The sequence below is a fragment of the Bubalus kerabau genome, chromosome 18, assembly GCF_029407905.1.
Source record: "Bubalus kerabau isolate K-KA32 ecotype Philippines breed swamp buffalo chromosome 18, PCC_UOA_SB_1v2, whole genome shotgun sequence".
Lineage (NCBI taxonomy): Eukaryota > Metazoa > Chordata > Mammalia > Artiodactyla > Bovidae > Bubalus > Bubalus kerabau.
Window position 1 is genome coordinate 26,854,191 of NC_073641.1, and position 21,385 is coordinate 26,875,575.

The window sequence follows — 21,385 nt, forward strand, 5'->3', positions numbered from 1 at the left end:
TCAGCACTTTTTAACTTTTCTAGTACTTCCTTCAATGAAAGTATTTGTATGTTTTCCCTTCTACCTTGTTGATAGTTTCTTGAAAGGATGACTGTGTCTTATTTATCTTGTAATTGTACATATTAAATAATGCTTAATGCCTTAAATCGATTGGGTGCTCAGGAATTACTCAATAAGCTTTAGAAATTAGTAGGGCTTTTACCCAGAGATAAACCAATTCACCCAAGGGCAGCTTATCTTTAACAAAGGAGTCAAAAATATACAGTGGAGAAAAGACAGCCTCTTCAATAAACATTACTGGGAAAACTGGACAGCTACATGTAAAAGAATGAAACTAGAACACTTCCTAATACCATATGCAAAAATAAACTCAAAATGGATTAAAGACTTAAATGGAAGGCCAGAAACTCTTAGGTGAAAACAGGCAGTACACTCTTTGACATGTATCACAGCAAGATCCTCTTTGACCCACCTTCTAGAGTACTGGAAATAAAAACAAAAATAAACAAATGAGACCTAATTAAACTTAAAAGCTTTTGTAAGGAAAAGCTTTTGCAAAGGAAACAACAAACAAGATTGAAAGCCAGCCCTCAGAATGGGAGAAAATAATTGCAAATGAAACAACTGACAAAGGATTAATCTCCAGAATATATAAGCAGTTCATACAGCTCAATACCTGAAAAACAAACAGCTCTATCAGAAAACGAGCAGAAGACCTAAACAGACATTTTTTTTCCAAAGAAGACATACAGATGGCCAATAAACACAAGAAAAGATGCTCAACATCGCTAGTTATTAGAGAAATACAAATCAGAATTACAATGAGGTATCACCTCACTCCAGTCAGCAAAGAATGTACAAACAATGAATGCTGAAGAGGGTGTGGAGAAAAGGGAATCTTCTTGCACTGTTGATGGAAAAGTGATATAGCCTCTCTGGAGAACAGTATGGAAATTCCTTAAAAAACTAGAATAAAACTACCGTAAGACCCGACAGTCCCACTAATGGGCATACAGCCTGAGGAAACCATAATTTTAAAAGATACTTGTATCCCAACGTCCATTGCAGCACTGTTTACAATAGCTAGGACATGGAAGTAGCCTAGATGTCCATTGGCAGATGAATGGATAAGGAAGCTATTTCTATGGTATGTATATATAATGGAATATTACTCTGCCATGAAAAGGAATACATTTAAGACAGTTCTAATGAAGTGAATGAACCTAAAACCTTGTATACAGAGTGAAGTCAGAAAAAGAAAGACAAATATCATATATTAATGCATGTATGTGGAATCTAGAAACCTGGTACTGATGAACCTATTTGCAAGACAGTAATGGAGATGCAGACATAAAAAACAGAATAGTGGACAGGGTCGGGGAAGGAGAAGGTGAGATGAATTGAAAGAGTAGCATTGAAACATATACATTACCATATGTAAAATAGGTAGCCAGTGGGAATTCGCTGTATGATGCAGGGAGCTCAAACGTGGTGCCCTGTGACAACCTTGAGTAGTGGGATGGGGTGGGAGGTGGCAGGGAGGTTCAAGAGTTGGGGGGGCATGTGTATACTTGTGCTGATTCATGTTGATATACGGCAGAAACCAACACAACATTATAAATCAATTATCCTCCAATTAAAAATATTTTTAAAATATTTTTTAAATTATTTAAAAAATTTTTAAAAATTAGTAGAGCTTTTAATTGAAAAAGAAGTACTTGTATGTGCAAAACATTTAAACGAAACTAAAGAATCTCTCCTATTTAAGATTTATACCTAGTTCTCTCCCATTATATGTTCCAGTTTCTTATGGATCATTTCAGAAATATTCAGTATATGTATTTGTGTGTGTGTGTGTATAGGTAAATGTACATTCACCTTACACCTGAATTGATTGTCTTAGATTATGATAATTCAGTCTAAATACAGAATTAATCATAGCACTATATGCAGAATATACTTTGATAATAAGTCATTTATTAAATGCATCATAAAATGCATAAATGGGTAATTATGATTGTGCATCTAACAAAAATTTATGTATGAGTTTAACCATGTCCTTGAGAGAAAATACTAACATACTGCTCCTGCTGCTAAGTTGCTTCAGTCATGTCCGATTCTGTGCGACCCCATAGACAGCAGCCCACTAGGCTCCTCTGTCCCTGGGATTCTCCAGGCAAGAACACTGGAGTGGGTTGCCATTTCCTTCTCCAATGCATAAAAGTGAAAAGTGAAAGTGAAGTCGCTTAGTTGTGCCTGACTCTTAGCGACCCCATGGACTGGAGCCCACCAGGCTCCTCCATCCATGGGATTTTCCAGGCAAGAGTACTAGAGTGGGTTAAATACTATGTAATTCCAATATAAGATGGTTATAATTTAGATACTTTAGGGTTGCTAAGTTATATGTGAGGGAAAATTAACTTTAGGAATTAGATGTAAAGATCATGGTTGAATATTTTCTTTGGAGTTTCTCTATACTTTCAAGTGTCTTTCTCACAACTGGTAAAATTTACAAAGAGCCATTATGTATGAAGGAATGAGGCAGGATTTGGAAGAAAAGAGTTATATTTTGCTGTAGCATACAACTATATTTTGCAAAATGATAGAAGATAATACTAGGTTATAATTTATCTTGAAAATTATGTGTTTCTGGTGTAAATATGAGCTATGAAAAATAGTTCTTCATCTGCCAAAAAGAGAATTTGAGAATCCTATACATTTTTAAAAGTTAAGTTGCTAATTCTTTGTTTATTGTTTTCTAATTGTAGGTTTTAGTATAAAAGCAGTGCCATTCCAGAATGCCATCTTGAATGTAAAAGAACTTGGAGGTATATCATATATTTTTTCTATGTCTGACTGTAACTTCTACTAAGTTCATATTAATGTGTTGCATATAATTAAAACATGTTGATGATGTTTTATTCTGGAAGGTAACTTATTTTTACCTTTTCTCTTGATAATACGTTTCCTAGAAATATTTTTTTCTTTATATGTATTAAAGGTGGTTGAAGAGTTCTAATTGACATAAATGTATGTTTGTTTATGTAGTGCTATGCTGCTAGTGCCATTTCATACTCTATACTCATTGGTTTTGCTTCTTTTATTAAATTTATTCTTGAATGGAAAAAATGAAGAGAGTTTTAGTATAATCATGGAAAAAAGCTATACATTAGTCAAAGAACTGTATTTTAGAGTAGTTTGTATTCATATTGCAGGTTTTATTGTATTAGATCTTTTTAGAAAGTGTTTGTTCTGATAATAAATCTTTGCCAATAGGTTCTTTGTTAGTCAAGCACATTTATTGGATAGGCTTTACCCCAAACTATACATCACTCAGTCTTTCATTGCACTCTCTGTCTGGGATTTTTTTGATTGTATTTTATGTCGGTCAGGGTCTTAACCCATGTAAGTAGGTTAACAAAGAAATCAGTCAATTCCATGAACCTGCTAAGTTCTCTAATGGCATAGGAACATGATAAGTCCTCTGGAGTTCAGTATGTTATGGGTGAGTTTAATGATTTAGAAGAGAGTTCTCTTCCATCTCTTTAACCACTTTGTGATATTGACCTTATTCTGTTTTTTTTTTTTTTAATGCTCATTCTGTGACCTTTTATTAGATTGATGAAATTAAAACCCAGACCTTATGCCATCCTAATAGTATTTTTATGCCTTCTTATTTTTATATAATGATGTATTGGCTGATCTTTCCAGGTTTACTTCTGTCAGTCTGTTTTATAGCCACTTTGACTTTTATAGTATTAATATTTAAACTATGGTTGATAAATTCTGGGTTTTTTTTGACATTGGTTTTGTCATTTTGACTGAAAAAATGATAAAACATGAATATTCTTATAATAGAAAATTTTTCTGTGCAAAAATTTTAAGACTTTATTAAATATTTTAATATTACTTTGTGGCTTCAGAGAACATAGTATAAACATCCATGGAATCAAATTGAATGGTTTGAGAATTCTATTATTTTTAAATATTACTGATACTTAATAATATTATTATTATTACTCGGCTAGATGCAAAATTTTTACTAAATACCCTCCAGATGTAAGAAACTATTGATTAATTAAGATGTTTATTATTGATGTTTACTTCGATGATATAAAAATGCATCTTAACAATTTTTTAAAAGTGCAGAATTTATTATAATCTTAACTGTGCCATTTAAACTCAGTACAACTCAAAAGATCAAGTTAGAGGAAAGGGGTGTATAAGGTGGGAATCCATCTGTTCCCAAGCAGGTTTTAATTTTGTTGGAAGAACGGTGTGCTGCTGCTGCTGCTAAGTCGCGTCAGTCGTGTCCGACTCTGTGCGACCCCATAGACGGCAGCCCACCAGGCTCCCCCGTCCCTGGGATTCTCCAAGCAAGAATACTGGAGTGGGTTGCATTTGAACTGTGTATGCCCTGGAAATTACTGAAATGGAAATTACAATGGAGAGGATACTGTAGAGTTTGGTGGAAATACTTTAGCTGTGCCTCTTGCATGATGAAATGGAGAGATGTAGGTACACGACAGAGCTTCAGGGTTGGGATCCATACATCAATTTCAGACTAGTGATGTGTGGTGCTTGGCAGGTGGTGTTGAAGAGCAGATTACTTACTTAAGCACAGATTCTTCTATCCCTGAAAATTTAATAGCTGTTTTCAGGTGAGAGGCTTTCAAGGAGGTGATTTTCTGCATAGAATCTATTAGTGTATCCTCTGTTGTGTGCTCAGAAGCAAGCAGTGGAGGAAGTTCAGGCCTTGACTTTTCACTCACTAATTCCTATACTCAACAAATTTTTTTTTGAGCACCTCCTCTGCCTGGGGTAGGACTGGGCCCTAGATCAGCCAAGAATGCATGAAAAGCAGACTAACATACATAGAGAGTATAGTTTTCATAGGATTTAGGTAAATCTTACACCCCAAGAGGCTTATGCCAATATAAGATATGAGGCCTTTAGGGAAAGTTATGACCTCCTAAAATTAAATTGTTTGAGAGGAAGTTGCTTGACTCAAGAATTTCTAAGTTCAAGAGGAAAGAGTTGAGAATTTTAAAATCAATGTGTGGTGCTTGCTTCGGCAGCACATATACTAAAATTGGAACGATACAGAGAAGATTAGCATGGCCCCTGCGCAAGGATGACACGCAAATTCGTGAAGCGTTCCATATTTTTGTGCACTGGGACGACCCAGAGGGATGGAGTGGGGAGGGAGGAGGGAGGAGGGCTCAGGATGGGGAACACATGTATGCCTGTGGCGGATTCATTTTGATATTTGGCAGATCTAATACAGTTATGTAAAGTTTAAAAATAAAATAAAATTAAAAAAAAAAAAGTAAAAAAAAAAATAAATAAAATAAAATAGAAACTTAAAATGAAAAAAAAAAAAATAAAATCAATGTGTGAAGATACGAAGCTGTTATTTACCAGTAGAGAGTTTGCTCAGAAGACAGGTTAATCAGAATTCAACCAGGTTGTCAATCCAGGCGAAGATTCTGAAATCAAGAAAGAAATTCAAGAAGCTAGGTGTAAAGGTAGGCAGACACTAAGAGCCCTCACTGTGCTGAAGTTTGGAATGCTCTGCTGTTTCTCCTAGGGTTAATTCAGGAGATTGGCCCAGCCCGTTTCTCCCTTCTAATTCCCTCTTCTAGCCTTTTCACGTGGTTTCAAGGTTTTCCATCACTTGTTCCTAACCTCTCTTACTTTTTTTTACTTCTTCAAAATAGGAAGAAGCGTGAGCTTGTGTTTCTTATCCAGTAAGAAATGGTTTAGAATGAAATAACAATGACTAATGGAGTTAAATGAAAGTCACTTTTGGTAGATCTTACTATAAATAGCAAACCTTATGTTCACAAACACACTGATGTGTGTGTGTGTGTACTACCTAATTTATATCAGAGAGAATTCTATGCTGTTATCAATTTTCTCTTTTATGAGGATATTTCTTATATCTTGCACCTAAAAATTCCTATAAATTTCATTCATAGCAATTTTCTCAAGTGATCTTTTCCTGCTGTTCATGCAGTCGTTCTAGCATAGTTATTTGTGTGTCAAGCATGATTCTAGGGACTGGGAATAAATGATATTTAAAGAGACCTGTGGTTCAGTGATAGAGACATTTGTGAAAACCAATATTTGAAATTAATTTGGAAAGTAACAAAATTAAGAGGGAAGTAAATATAAAGGATGACACAAAGAGACAATCCAGCCTGGTGGTATGATGGGTGAGTCCTGTTTACACTATGTTGAGAATGACCTGTTCTCCTCATCTTACCTGTCCCACTCATCAGGCTATACTGATTACTCTAGAACTCTACAATTTCTTCTATTTTCTCTCCGCACACATTCTCACTTAATCTTTGCAACTTCATGCCTAGAGAGTAGATGCTGTTATTATCTGACAGATAGTGAGACACAGGACACCTAGACACAGGGCAAGTGGTTTGTTCAAAGTTATTTGGAGAAGGATTTCTGGGAGTCGATCTGAGCCCTTGTGCTTAACCACGGTACCCTGTACATGAAGCATTTTACCCAGTGCCTGGCACAAGAGAAGTGCTCCCAGGTATTGTCTGCTGCTGTTCTTACCACTACTATATGAACAATTTAAAGCTTTCACATGTTGGTATTATTTTCATTAACACTGTATTGATTACACATGAACACTCTGCTCAAAACTGTAGGATGTTATCTCTAATCATTGCAGCTGCTTTTAGTATTCATTTTCTGTCTTACTCTCTTTATTTAGAGGTTAAGGCAACTCTTCCTCCATTTTAATTGTGACTCTGGTGCTGTAGTCATGCTTTCCTCTTCTGATTTCTGCAAGACTGCCTTCTGAAGCAGTCAGGACTCCTAAAGGAGATCAGTCCTGGGTCTTCATTGGAGGGACTGATGTTGAAGCAGAAACTCCAATACTTTTGTCACCTGATGCGGAGAGCTGACTCATTTGAAAAGACCGTGATGCTGGGAAAGATTGAGGGCAGGAGGAGAAGGGGACGACAGAGGATGAGATGGTTGGATGGCATCACCGACTCAATGGATTGGGTTTGGGTGGACTCCGGGAGTTGGTGATGGACAGGGAGGCCTGGTGTGCTGCAGTTCATGGGGTCGCAAAGAGTCGGACTCGACTGAGCGACTGAACTGAACTGAACTGATAGTGTCAACACAAGCATAGTCCCTGCATAGATTGGCTAATCAACACAAGGGGAGACTCTTAACGTGAACTAAACTTCTCTTCCTGAATTAAGGTCAAATCTTTCTTATAGGCCTAAAACAAAGTTCTGGGTTCATCCCTAACATACTTGAAGGGATTCGTTTTTTTAATACTATCCAGGTCTGATCCCTATGGAGGTCATTCTGTAGTACCTCTCAGTGAACTTTTTTTCCCCTGCATATTCTTTAATTTGGAAAGTCTTTTTTAAACTAATCTAAATCCTTTCTCCTTTAGTTATAATTAATTACTCTGCTTGTCTTGCTCTATTATTTTTATTTTTCTGGGTGTTGTGTAAGACACCAAGCAGGATCCTGGATAGACAGAAAGATTAATCTTTTGAAGGATTTTCCTTCCTCCTGGTGACTTGTTTCTAAGCTCAGCCATTCTCTATGGTTCCAGATAAGTCTGCTTTCCTGTATCTTTGTTTCCTTATCTGTAAATTGTAGTACTAATAGTCCCTATATCATGTAATCCTTGTGAGGACCAAATTAGTTAATGTAGGTCGAGTACTAAGCGACTGTCTGGCCCTAACATTTCTGAAAGATTTACTGTTATTATAGTTATACCCTCACTCCCTCACACCCCACAAAAGCACCTTTAAATAATGCCTTTTTCATCCCAAGTTCTCTGAAAATATAACAAATCACATATGATTGCTTTTTCCTTTGTGGTCATCTCTCTCTCCCGCACAGACAAAGTGATCTTTTCCTGTGTGGTGTTCTGCCTGAAAGTCACTGAAAGGGACCTCGTTGGGTTCTTGGTTATCTGCCCAGCATATTTTTTGCCACTGCACATGTGTTGGTAGTAAATGTTTTTGTCCTTTTCCACCTAATCACCTTTTTTTCTGTTTTCAGATTCCACCAGAAAAGTCCCTTGTCTGTCTTAGTGCCTCTCAGTTGATTTCATTCTGTTTGACTTATCTATTTTAACCACATTACTAAGGTAAGCAAAGCATCTGGCGTTTAACTGAGCTGGACGCAGTGGTCACTGCAGTGACATCACAGCACTGATTATTTTTCATCTTAGAAATGTCCAGTTCTTAAATCTACGAATAGTTTTTTATACCTTCTTAGATGGCTTTCTCTTGATTCTGAAATTTGTTCACAAATTGATAGAATCCAGAGAGGAAAATTTCATCTCTTAACACATTTGGTTTGTTACCACTTATTGATAAGGTTCCAGACATCATAATATTGCTTTTTCTTTCTTGAACTGAATTCTGGAACCAACCAAAAAATGGTTGGTTTTGCCGAATGACTTGTTTTCTTCCCTTTATAATATTCTAATGAGTTATGTCTGAATTGTTTCCCCAGCCCCCTATCTTGGCCACGGTCCCCACCCAATATACTCTTTGGCTGTCTTATCTTCCCAGTTGACTTTGAGGAAGGCAGGGCAAAGCTAAAAATCAGTTGGCTATCTTTCACACTTCAGGATTCATTGCTGTTAGTTGCCAATCAAAAGGGAAGATATGAGGATTTTTGTCTGCACTTTCTTTTCTTTAGAGGAAGGCGGTGAGGGTAGTATGGAAAGTGCAAGTTGTGTTTATTTACCCATTTACTTCAGCCCGTGCAATAGTGACTGAATGGTTTTTGAGGGTTGTCAGCTAAGCCATTTTTTAAAGTTTGCTTCTTTCAGCAGCCAAGCTGTTATATGAAACAGATGTTGACTCTGTCCTGTTTCTTTGTTTGCCTGAAGGAATACGCCTCCTCATAGTGAAAGGTGCTGTTTCTTTGTATCCTGCTAGTTATCTTGGGGTGCTGTTAATCTGTCCAGGTTATTTGCATTTCTAAAGTTCTCCAGAAACTGTACAGGGCAGACTTCTTAACAGGCAACCCAGGGGGCACTACTGCCTGCTTCTTATAATCTCTGCTTTTTGTACCCAGGCCGTTCGATGTCTTTCACCAAAATACAGCTGTCTTCCTTCAGAATCTTTTACTAAAACTTACTTTGGAGGGAGTAATCACTCTTTAATTTTATCTAATGCATTCTCACTGTTCTTTGTATATTATGATTATTCCCTCTATATGGCCATTACTGCCTCCTACTAAAAAATAATGCAACTCAATAAGTATAAATTTAATGTACCCCCTGGCTCTGAGGGTCATGCTATTCCTATAAAGACAGGACGAATCGAGGCAATATAAACCAATAAATCGGTTGTATATTTTTAAAAAAGACTGATTTTAGGCAGACAAACTTGAAGAGGTTATTATGGCCACATTGTTGTAAGGGATGATTGGAATTGCCTAGATTTTTGCTGGTATAGGAGGAAACAACTTGCCATTCAAAAACTGTTTTAGACATCTTCAAAAATAGGTTTCATGGGAGAAAAGGCAGGAAACCATGACCCTGGCAAAGGAACATGGCGGCACAGAGTGGGGGCCCAAATATGGCCAGGTCCACAGAGTCCCTCAGCACTGTGCTGTGAAGTAAGTGACAGTCAGCTACATATGAGTCAATGTGCATGTTCTATATCTTTTGTATAAGGAGGAAGTGTGATTCAACAAGTAGAGTGTAGCCTCAAGACACTCTGTCCCCTTCTGCATTTCAACTTCTTTTTGTTGGTCTTTCTTATCTGTAAGATGTAAGTTTTAATAAATCATCACTATTTATTTCCCAAGGGATTGGGCTGGAAAAGTAAAGTTCAGTTGCCTAAAGCGCCTCAAGAGAGATGCTTTAAGAATAGACAGTGGTATTGCCACTAATTCTCTTTTTATAGTTGTGGATCCAGTGTGATATGTAATATTGAATGATAGAAACATCTTGATATAGTATTGTTTCCTTATCTAGGAAAAGAACCAGACCTTTCTGGAATGGGAACAGCCAGTTAACTCCTGGCTCTCTGAGCTGTGTACTCTCTCGCTTAGGCTCTACTAGGGGAAATGATATTGGTACAACGCCAAGTCACTTGGATGTGAGTTAAAAGGCCACAGCTATCTGAATTGGTTGAACAGGATCCCAGGGTGGTGGTGTTCAAGCATTTTTTACACTTGCTAAGGGAAAACTGAGCCAAACAGTCAGGAGAGCCAAATAAATGAATCTAAGGGCCCAGAAGTCTGTTACTGGCTGATGTAGACTTGACCTTAATTTTTGTTTTCTTCTGGACCTGTGCCCTAGGAAGTTTTTTAAAATCTGTCTTCTCAGTCATAGTTTAGTATAGTACTTAACAATTTGCTTCTTCTAAGACTGTGTATATATAGAATGTTCTAGAAACTGGATTCCCAGCCTTTTAAACCTCCCACTCCCTCTGGCAGTAGGGATCTTATGTGCCTCTGAGGTTGCTGCCTCACCACTGTTTCCTCTTTAAGGGTGATCAGGTCATTTCATATCTTCTCACTCTACCCAGCTTCCTCACAGAACATTTGTGTTGGGTTCTTAGCTTAATTTCTTATCCCTCACAGGGGAATAGGTATCTCTGTTTCTCCCAGGGGTTGCCATAATAGCAACTAATTTTCACTGTGTATTTGGTTTCAGTGTGATATTGCAGCAATAACACTGAAGTCAAGAGACCAGTATTTTCCTCTAACGAAAGAAGCCAGGGGACCTTGGGCAAGGCATTTAACTTTTCCAACACCACTTTCTTTTCTAGCAGCCGGAGATACTTATAAATGTTCTGTTTTTTGGTATAACATAACTAGTTTATTTTTTATATAAAAACTTACAGTATTTACTTTGCCTCAGTCTCTGAGAACCATAGAGCCAGTCTCTAACTGGATTATTTCCTCTACTTTCCTTTATCCCTGACTTTGTCAATTATTATTATTTTTTGTACAGTAGTCATTTTAATAAATCTCAAAGTTTTCTTTTTGTATGAAAAAAGTAGTGTGAGGCAGACCAAATGTCCACAAAATAACTAACAGTAACTTAACAAAGGTGCTGTCACTGTGGTCTTGACTTTGGGAAGCATTATAGTCTGTTATGAGAAGTGCTGGGCTTCCCAGATGTCACTAGCAGTAAAGAACCCACCTGCCAATGCAGGAGACATAAGAGATATAGTTTCAATCCCTGGGTCGAGAAGATCCCCTGGAGGAGGGCATGGTAACCCACTCCAGTATTCTTACTTGGAGAATCCTATGGCCAGAGAAGCCTGGTGGGCTATAGTCCAAAGGGTTGCAAAGAGTGGGACACAACTGAAGCGACTTAGGACGCATGCATGCATGAGAAGTATTATAACAGCACAACATGCCATGCGGTTGTACAGAAAGGACAAGACATAACAGAAAGACAGTCTAGGGAAAGGAACAGATGAGATGAAAGTCAAGGAGGTAACAGTAAGACTGGTTCAGTCTTGTCCCAGCATAAACCAAGCCTACTGTCGTCTCTGACTTTCGTCCCATCTGTTCCTAGACTGTTTTTCCCTCTGTCTTCTTTGTCCTTTCTATATGAGCCTACTTGCATCTTGTACTCAATACTGGTGTTTGCCATACCAGACTATAAAGTTTTGAGGAACTGAAAAGAACAACAGTAATCTTAAGGGTTTGTTGTATGTAGTATAAAATATATCCATAGTTATAAGCTGAAGGGAAATTTGCCCAATTATGCCCCAAGATGCTAGAGTAAAGTTAGATCCTTCAGAGGCAAAATGTTTTGTTGTTGTTGTTGAATTCATTTCAGTGAACTGTTAATGAATATTAACTACATTCTGGGCCCTGAGGATACAATTTCTTCCCTGCCATATACACACATGCATGCTCTCTCTTCTGAGCCCATTTCTTTGGATATTTTGATGAGAGAGAGAGATGTTGGCTATAGCAATTATGAAAGTTCTCAGAAAAACTAAATAGCTTTACTAGATTCCTACAATTGGAATGTCAACTTGACAGTTGTTGAAGAGGTAATATGTTTGTAGCTATTCATCACTTATCGGGCTGGATTGATTCTCTGATATATGCCAGAGCCAAATGAAATTGAACTGGTTAGATTTGCTTTTGAGATGTCACAGATTTGTTTCTTTTAATTTTTTAAGATCCAAAGTATTGTCTAAAGACTCTATTGAAAATGCTTGATCATTTTAGTCTTGAAATTTGCTGATATTCATGGCATTCTTGTGAGAGGTAATAATGTGAAACTTTTATGATATTAATTATTTTAATATAGTTATGGGGGCTTTTATGATTGAAAATTAAAGGTTGATTTTTTTTTATTGTGTCTATTCTCCCTCCCGTGCCAAAATCTCATGAAGTGACAAAAATATTAGAAAACAAACACATAATAATAAATTAAATCTATAGCAAAGATAGATTTAAATCTACTATAGAAAAGGAGAGCAAGACAAAGCTTGAGGTACAGACAATGGAAATATGAAATAGAAGGGGAATTCATCAGGATTATTAATCAGAGAGCTTATCAGAGTTGTTAATTGGGACTTTACATTTGGAGCTCTGCCTTTATTTTTCTTTTCTTTTTGTGTTAGATAGTGGATGGCAGCTGTGTTTACCCACAAACTAAATCCTTGAGTGTGGGTGCTAGACTCAGTGAGGCGGAGCAGTGCCCAAGTAATGTACTGACTGCCAGGTGGGTTAGAAAGCCCACACACAAGGGAGACAAGCCATTTGTCCCCTGTTAATCACTAGAAACAGGCAGTGGTAAACAGAAGAGCTGGCAAACAGATTTTCAGGCAAAGAATAAGCATATAATCATGACACACCACAAATGAGGGAAATCAACACCATGAAAGAAAGACACCCACTCAAAAGTCAGAAGAAAAGATGCCCAAGGACCTACAGGTAATGGAATGATCAGAAGAAGATATTCAGCAAGATGGAGAAAGGTTTTGTATTCCTGAAAAAGAATGTAACGTAGAACTTGGGAGATTAAAATTTGACTTAAAAATTCAAAATTAAAATGTCAATTTGTAACTAAGATATTAATTAGTGAAACTAAGGATTGAGCAAGGAAATGTCATCAGAATGCCTTCTAAAAGGAATACTTTGTAAGTATGAAGGAAAATTTAAGAGACAACGGGCTTAGCTACAGAAATTCCAACATCTCTGTATGAAGAGCTCTAAAAGGAAAGTAAAGAGAAGCTGGAGAGAATAAAATAATCAAAGAAATAATTTTTTTTAAAAAGCCTCTAATATGAAAAACAGGACTGCAATTTAGTGAGCCCTCTGAGTGCCCATACCTTGATGTATCATAAAGAAGGAGAAACTATTGTCATCATAGAAACACACATCATCACAAAAAATAGCATTATTTCTCATTTCAGCATGGGAGATGGCAGTCATCTGCCGTCTAGTAAAGAGGAAAAACCATTAGAGTGTCTTCTTTACATATTTAGAGTAAGATTATAATAAACCAAAGAAAAACCAAAGTTTAAATATTGTTTTTCAGTTGCTTAGTCTTATCCAACTCTGTGACCCTATGGACTGCAGCATGCCAGGCTTCCTTGTCCATCATTGTCTCCCAGAGTTTGCTCACATTCACATCCATTGAGTTGATGAAGTTTAAATTCAGGATTTAAAATTAAGGATAAACACTATAACAATAAAAGTAGAATGATATATACAAAAGTACTTAAAAAAATAATCTGAAAGGTTACATATTCAGCTAACGTAAGTTATCTTACAGAATGGAATTAGAGTTTACTGTGTTCAAATAGGTTTTTGCTTTTTGCTTTTGAATATTGTGTGAATTTTTTTATGAGAATTTTTTTTTTAGTTTAAGAAATAAATTCACTCCAAGGATAGAAAGCAAAGAAGATTTGATAAATTGAACAAAACACATGAATGGTGGGGGAAACCCAAAATAATGAACAAAAGGTTGTGATAAATAGAAAACATCTATATATACATTGGAGAAGGCAGTGGCAACCCACTTTAGTACTCTTGCCTGGAAAATCCCAGGGACGGCGGAGCCTGGTGGGCTGCCATCTATGGGGTCGCACAGAGTCAGACATGACTGAAGCGACTTAGCAGCAGCAGCAGCATATAAACATTAGTATTTGCAATAACTATTAAATAGGTTTAATTCTCCTTTTATAATGTGGGTGATATAAAACACTGATTATAAAATATTCAGCTCTATCTGATGATGAGAGATAATTCTATAACAAAAAGATGCAGTAAAAAAAAAAAATGCAGTAAGGTAAAAATAAAAGGATAGAAAAGATACCCTAAAAATAGGCCATTGAAAAGAAAGTACTAGGAACAATCTTAGTATCAGATGAAATGAAATTCAAAGCAAAGAACATAAATGAGAATAAATGAGATATTTTATATTGATATACTAAAATAACTGAGCATTGACCTTAATATATTTAACTGCATAATTCTATAAAGCTAAAACTAGGAAAAATATAAGAAAAAGTCAACAGATCTGTAATTAGTAGAGGAGTTTAGCCATGCTTTATTCAGAAGACCAAGTACATGTACTAAGTGTATGTACTAAAGCATTTAAATAGACAATTAACAAATTTGATCTCATTGAAAATTATATAGTTTTTACTCTCATACAGAAATTATGCTCTTTGGAAATACACATAAAATTTTTACATGCATGACCAGGTATAATGTGTTTTCTGATTTAAATCCATTTTATAGCAAATAGACAAAAATAATGACACATGACATTTATAGCTCCAGGGGAATCTTCCCAACCCAGGGATCAAACCCAGCTCTTCTGCATTGCAGGCAGATTCTTTACTGTCTGAGCCACCAGGGAAGCCCCGTGAACCTTATACCGTGTACAAGAGATTTAAATCAAATGCATCCTAGACCTCAATATGTGACCTAAACCTATAAAACTTCTAGAAGAAAACATAGGAGAAAATCTTTATCACCTTGGATTCTACAAAGATTTCTTAGGTAAGAAATCAAAAGCATAATCCATAAAAAGAAAATTGGTATGTTGGATTTCATATTACTTAGACTTCTGCTTTTTGAAAGATGCTATTAGTGAATATATAGGCCAAGATTAGGTGAACATTATTTGGAAATGATATATCTGATAAATAACTTCAATCCAGAATATATAGAGAATACTGAGAGTTTAATAATAAAAGAGACAAACTCTTAAAAATGGGCAACAAATTTAAATATATACTTCATCAAAGAAAATAAAAAGAATGTAAATACGTACATGCAAAGATGCTTAATGTTATGTCATTAGGGAAATAGAAATTAAAATCACCACACACATATTAAAATGTTTACAATTTAAAAGCCTAACTTTATCAAGTATTGGTAAAGATGTAGAAAAACTAGGATTCTCGTTCAGTGTCAATATAGATGTACAATAATACAGCCAGTTTGGAAAACAGTGTGGCAGTCTCTTAAGGTAAATGCAAACTAATCTCCTAAGCTGTTCTGCTCTTAGAACAAATGAAAACTTGTGTTTATACAAAATCCTGTACATAAATTTTTACAGCAGAATTTTTTGTAATAGGACAAAACTGAAAACAACCCAGATTGATCAGTTGGTGAATAGATAAATAAACTGTGGTATATCCATACAATGAAATGGTATTTAGCAATAAAAAAGAATGAACCATTGACACATGCCACAACATGGATAAATCTTGAAATAATGGAGTGAGAAAAGTCAGACAAAATGGGGTATGTAGAGTAGTATTCCCATACTGGAATAAATTTATATAAAGTTCTAGAAAATGCAAACTAATATTGAATGACAAAAAACATTTCAATGATTTTCTGAGGGCCAGGGCCAGGGACAAGGGTAGGGAAGAAATGGAGGGATTAAAAGGCTCATAAGAAAATTATGGAGGGTGATAGATATGCTTAGTATCTTGATTGTGGTGATGGTTTCACAGACAATTACATTTGTCAAAACTTATCAAATTGTATACTTTAAATATATGTACTTTTTGTATGTCATAAAAACTCCAATACTTTGGCCACCTGATGCGAAGAGCTGACTCATTTGATGCTGGGAAGGATCTAAGGCAGGAGGAGAATGGCATCACCGACTCAATGGACATGAGTTTGAGTAAACTCTTGGAGTTGGTGATGGACAGGGAGGCCTGGTGTGCTACAGTCCATGGGGTCGCAAAGACACAGACACGACTGAGCGAATGAACTGAACTGATAACACAGTAAGACTATTAAAAATATTTTATACCTTTAGAAATTAAAAGACATTCTTTCAGTCATCTCAGGTTAAAAATCATTGGAAGTATGTTTTGCGGGGGACTTATGACCCTTTCCTTTGATTGCTTTCCAGTAAAGAATTATTTTAAATAGGCTAAGTTAACATCCCTGGTTTAAAAAAAAGATAAATGTGACTGGAAAAGACTTAGAAAACTATCCAATACTGTATAATCATATATAGCTGGATTGTTGGGATTAAAAATAAAAGTGTTTTAAACTGTTAGATCAAGATGTTATAAAATCCATCTGTTTAGTGTGTAGATTTTTAAAATCACAGTGCTAATGAAAGAAGATAGATTGATATGTCTATACAGAGCAGCCCTCAGTTAATCAAGGAAAGACTATGACGTATTTGTTATACAAAGAGTGAAAGATTCCTCAGAGTAAACCAGTTGTCGTTCATTCTGTAGGGATACTCAAAACCTTAGTTATAAAATAGACTCTTCCCAATCTTAGCAGTTACATCTATGAAAAATCTTCAGGTTGGTGATTCTGAAATTAGCAAGATGCAGGTCTTAGAGAAAGTCAGAGGCTAAGGGGTAAAATGAATAACAATAACACTAAGGTGAACAAATGTGCTGGAAAGCATCTGATTCCAAACCACGTTAGAATAATTGGTATTTTAAAAATACACTTTATATCTGTGAAATACCTTTTTTGGTTCAGAAAACTTCACTGCTTCAAATTATCTTCTTAAACTGATTTCATGCTCTCCAGGTGGCACTTCTGGTTAAAATTTTTTAACCAGACTGATTTTGGCTTTATTTTCATTTGTATTTTCCCTGTTTCATTTTTGCAAATCTTGGCAAAATGTCTGGTTGAGATTGATGTGGATATATTTATCTATAATAATCGATGTATAATACGGTAAGATGGTAAAACATAATATATTTTTTTCTGTCTGGACTTGGCTTTCAGTGAGCCACCATGGCCTCCCTTCTTTTTCCTTAAGGTGATGGTGTATTGTAAATTTGACGTGCGTAGATATAAAACCCTTTTACCTCAAAACCATAGATGGTGATAAGCTAGGGCTGATGATGTGCTTAACCATACTGTTGAACATTCCATACTTGAGAGGCAGTGTGCCAGTCTTTTCTTGTCTCGGTTTTCTTTTTCTTCTAAAGTTCTCTAAGTAGACTTCAATATCAAGAACTTTTCCCCCTTACTAATTAGATTAAATCTCAGTAAGTGAAGGTGGATCTAATATTAGCTGAAAAGTTAAAAATGCAGAGGCAGTTTCTCGGGAACTTAGTTGTCAGGTGGGTACAGGGCTCTCAGGGTGGATAATAGATGCATTTATGTTTTTAAAATGTGGGCTGTCTTTGCTCTTAATCCTTTTTATATGGCTGTCTGTTTTTGCAAATATTTATCAAGTTGTGGGGCCATTGTCTCTTCTCCAGCAGGTGAAAAATTGTTTAAATGGTCGGTCATGTATTTAGATCTAAAATGATTGTACCTTAAATCTTAGAAGCTGGAAAATTATCTAAAGATTTTAAGTGTCTCTCTGAACAGGCTTAAAACAAAGTGCCTTATTCATTTTAGATTCTCCGTGTGTCCATAAAACATTATAATTTGTAGTCCTCTTGATTCTGGGTGAGAGTGATGATGACAGGCAGCAGAAACTGAAATTCAAGAATTGAAATGACAGTTACTCTCCATCCTCCAAAATGGATAAATATAGATTGGTTTTCTAATGGTTCCATCACATTTTCTCCTTCTGAATTTATTATGTGTGCTACTCTTGCCTGGAAAATCCCATGGACGGAGGAGCCTGGTGGGCTACAGTCTATGAGGTCACTAAGAGTCGGACACGACTGAACGACTTCACTTTCACTTTTCACTTTCATTCATTGGAGAAGGAAATGGCAACCCACTCCAGTGTTCTTGCCTGAGAATCCCAGGGACGGGGGAGCCCGGTGGGCTGCCGTCTCTGGGGTCGCACAGAGTCGGACACGACTCTAGCGACAGCAGCAGCAGCTCATCATGAGGTTTAAAGTTTTGCTACCTATCTGCATGAGGACTCAAAAAAAAAAAAATCAGATGAATTCTACTGGGAAATTTTTGACACAGGTGTCCCAGCAATCATATTGTGGATTAAAAGAAGAGCAATAGTGAAAACAAGAATCTTTTTTATTAAGTTACATTTTAAAATTTCTTCAAAGTTTTCTTTATTCCTTCAAATCTTTGAAAGGCACCATGTATGCAAGGGTGCTGAGAGGAATGAGCCTGCATCAGTCCCATGCTTCTACCTAAAATGAAAGAATAATGGGCAAAATACTCAGATGTAACAAATACTTAGATGATGTCCAGATCCCTACATATTTAATTATTATGTGTCCTACATACGTAATTATTATCAGTCTTTGCAATGGCTCATGTGTGTTTGTATCAAGCAGCTTTGTCTCTTTCATCTTTTTAAGGCTAAGTGCTTGTTCCTAGTCCTCTTTTAGGCAGATTTGATGTTTTGGTGCTTTGAGCTTTACAGTTGTCCTTCATAGTGGCTGTTTCTGTTTCAGGTATAATCTTGCTGACTCTGCGTACGACCCTGAAGTGCTCTCTAGTCCTGTTCAGTTCAGTTGCTCAGTTGTGTCTGACTCTTTGCGACCCCATGAACCGCAGCACGCCAGGCCTCCCTGTCCATCACCGACTCCCGGAGTCCACCCAAACCCATGTCCATCGAGTCGGTGATGCCATCCATCCATCTCATCCTCTGTCGTCCCCTTCTCCTCCTGCCCTCAATCTTTTCCAGCATCAGGGTCTTTTCAAATGAGTCAGCTCTTTGCATCAGGTGGCCAAAGTATTGGAGTTTCAGCTTCAACATCAGTCCCTCCAATGAACACCCAGGACTGATCTCCTTTAGGATGGACCAGTTGGATCTCCTTGCAGTCCAAGGGACTCTCAAGAGTCTTCTCCAACATCACAGTTCAAAAGCATCAGTTCTTCTGCACTCAGCTTTCTTTATAGTCCAACTCTTACATCCATACATGACTACCGGAAAAACCATAGCCTTGACTAGACGGACCTTTGTTAGCAAAGTAATGTCTCTGCTTTTTAATATGCTGTCTAGGTTGGTCATAACTTTCCTTCCAAGGAGTAAGCGTCTTTTAATTTCATGGCTGCAATCACCATCTGCAGTGATTTTGGAGCCCAGAAAAATAAAGTCAGCCACTGTTCCCACTGTTTCCCCATCTCTTTGCCATGAGGTGATAGGACTGGATGCCATGATCTTAGTTTTCTGAATGTTGAGCTTTAAGGCAACTTTTTCACTCTCCTCTTTCATTTTCATCAAGAGGCTCTTTAGTTCTTCCTCACTTTCTGCCATAAGGGTGGTGTCATCTGCATATTTGAGGTTATTGATATTTCTCCCAGCAGTCTTGATTCCAGCTTGTGCTTCCTCCAGCCCAGCGTCCTGTCATTCCCCAGAATTAAAATAACTTAGAGCTTTCTGCTTGGCTAAACCTTCCCACTGCTTGTCTTCTCTCTCCTTCAGATTTCTGAATTTTTTTCTCTTCAGGTCAGCAGCTAAAAAATGAAAGAGAAACAATGACATCAAGAAACTGTGTGTGTCGCTTTCCCTTAATATTTTTTTCATTCTAGTCTGAAAGAGGTGATAATTATTTGGGGACTCTCTTTTCCAGCTAATTCTGCACTTTTCTGAACTGATCAACTCAAAAAAATTTTTTTTTCCCCTTGGAATAGAGAGTGAGGGTATGAACTTAACAGGTCTTAAAGTTTTTTGCTACCAAAGCTAATAGTTAGAGACTAATGGTCCACCTCCTCCCCTAATCTTCAAGACAGGACTTAATTAAATGAGACTATTTGAAAAGTTAGATAACTTTTTTAGTAGATAAAAAGAAAATTTTTTTGCATTGCCTTATGCAGGAAGGATTGAATACAACCCAGATGAAAGGACCTAAATAACTTGATTATTTATGTACAATATGCTATTGAAAAGAATTATCTACTAAAATGATACTGAGTATTTTAATATGATTTTGATACCACCGTGCACCTCACCATAGTTATCATCTTTGACACCGTACTTTTGCAAAAATCAAGATGTTATTCATCTAGTCATCTGTCCTTAAAATATTACTAAGAGCTTGCTGTTTTAAAACATATAGTTGTACTCTGCTTTAAGAAAGCTATGTTTAAAAATAAAGATTTACATGTTAGCAGGCTTCCCTGGTGGCTCAGACGGTAAAGAATCTGCTTGCAATGTTGGAGACCTGGGTTCAATCCTGGGTTGGGAAGATTCCCTGGAGAAGGGAATGGCTACCCACTCCAGTATTCTTGCCTGGAGAATTTCATGGACAGAGGAGTCTGATGTGCTACAGTCCTTGGGGTCGCAAAGAATCAAACATGACTGAGTGACTAACACAGGTTGTATTATAGCATTTGTAGTATCACATCATTGTATAGCAGAAACTAACACAACATTATAAGGCATTTATACTTCAATTAAAAAATCATTTTTGGAATTATGAAAGAATGGTTGGTTTTGTAAAATATTTCTCTAAATTCTATTTTAATGTTTTAAGTTCAGGTACATTTTAAGTTATTTGACTTAGCTAAGTACTGTCAGGACCATTTCTGAGGCATAAATTGATTCTAAAATTCTCTTCCATAAATCTTAGTGCAAAGTTCTGCTTCTTTCCTTGTCTTAATTTTTTTTTTTTTAAGTGTTCTTTCTTGAAAGGATGCTAGTCCATTCAACTTGGGTTCAGTATCCCTGAAATCTACCGTGTGCAACTATCCCATACAACTTAAACTTCAGGTTAAATTACTTTGGGAAAATTCTATAAAGACTGTTAAAAAATTAAAATGTTACATACTCCTTCATTTGTCATCTGGGATAAAATGTTACTGAAAGAGGACAAGAGAGCAAAGAAATAATGAGTAGAAGATAAGAAAAACCTGGTAAGTAAGAGAGCACAGAAGCTTTTGAGATGAAGTTCTTGCTCTTCTCATGTCTTTATATCTCATACCTTGATAACTATCCTAATCTCATCTTGATTTGTTAATTGGAGAAGCTAAATCTTTAACCTTGCTTTGACAGTGTGTCTATTAAGAT

At 36.5% G+C, this 21,385-nt stretch overlaps 1 protein-coding gene and 1 non-coding gene across 4 annotated transcripts in view; both read left to right on the forward strand.

Annotated features, from left to right (window-relative positions):
- ARL15 (ADP ribosylation factor like GTPase 15) overlaps positions 1 to 21,385 on the forward strand; it is a 485,411-nt gene that overhangs the window by 199,667 nt on the left and 264,359 nt on the right. For all 3 annotated transcript variants that reach the window (XM_055555358.1, XM_055555357.1, XM_055555356.1), the window contains one exon: positions 2,769 to 2,828. In XM_055555358.1, coding sequence (XP_055411333.1) covers positions 2,769 to 2,828 — 60 coding nt within the window. The remainder of the gene's footprint in view (positions 1 to 2,768; positions 2,829 to 21,385) is intronic.
- On the forward strand, positions 5,063 to 5,169 carry LOC129633470 (U6 spliceosomal RNA). The gene has a single exon (XR_008705055.1). It is a non-coding gene; the product is annotated as a U6 spliceosomal RNA (small nuclear RNA).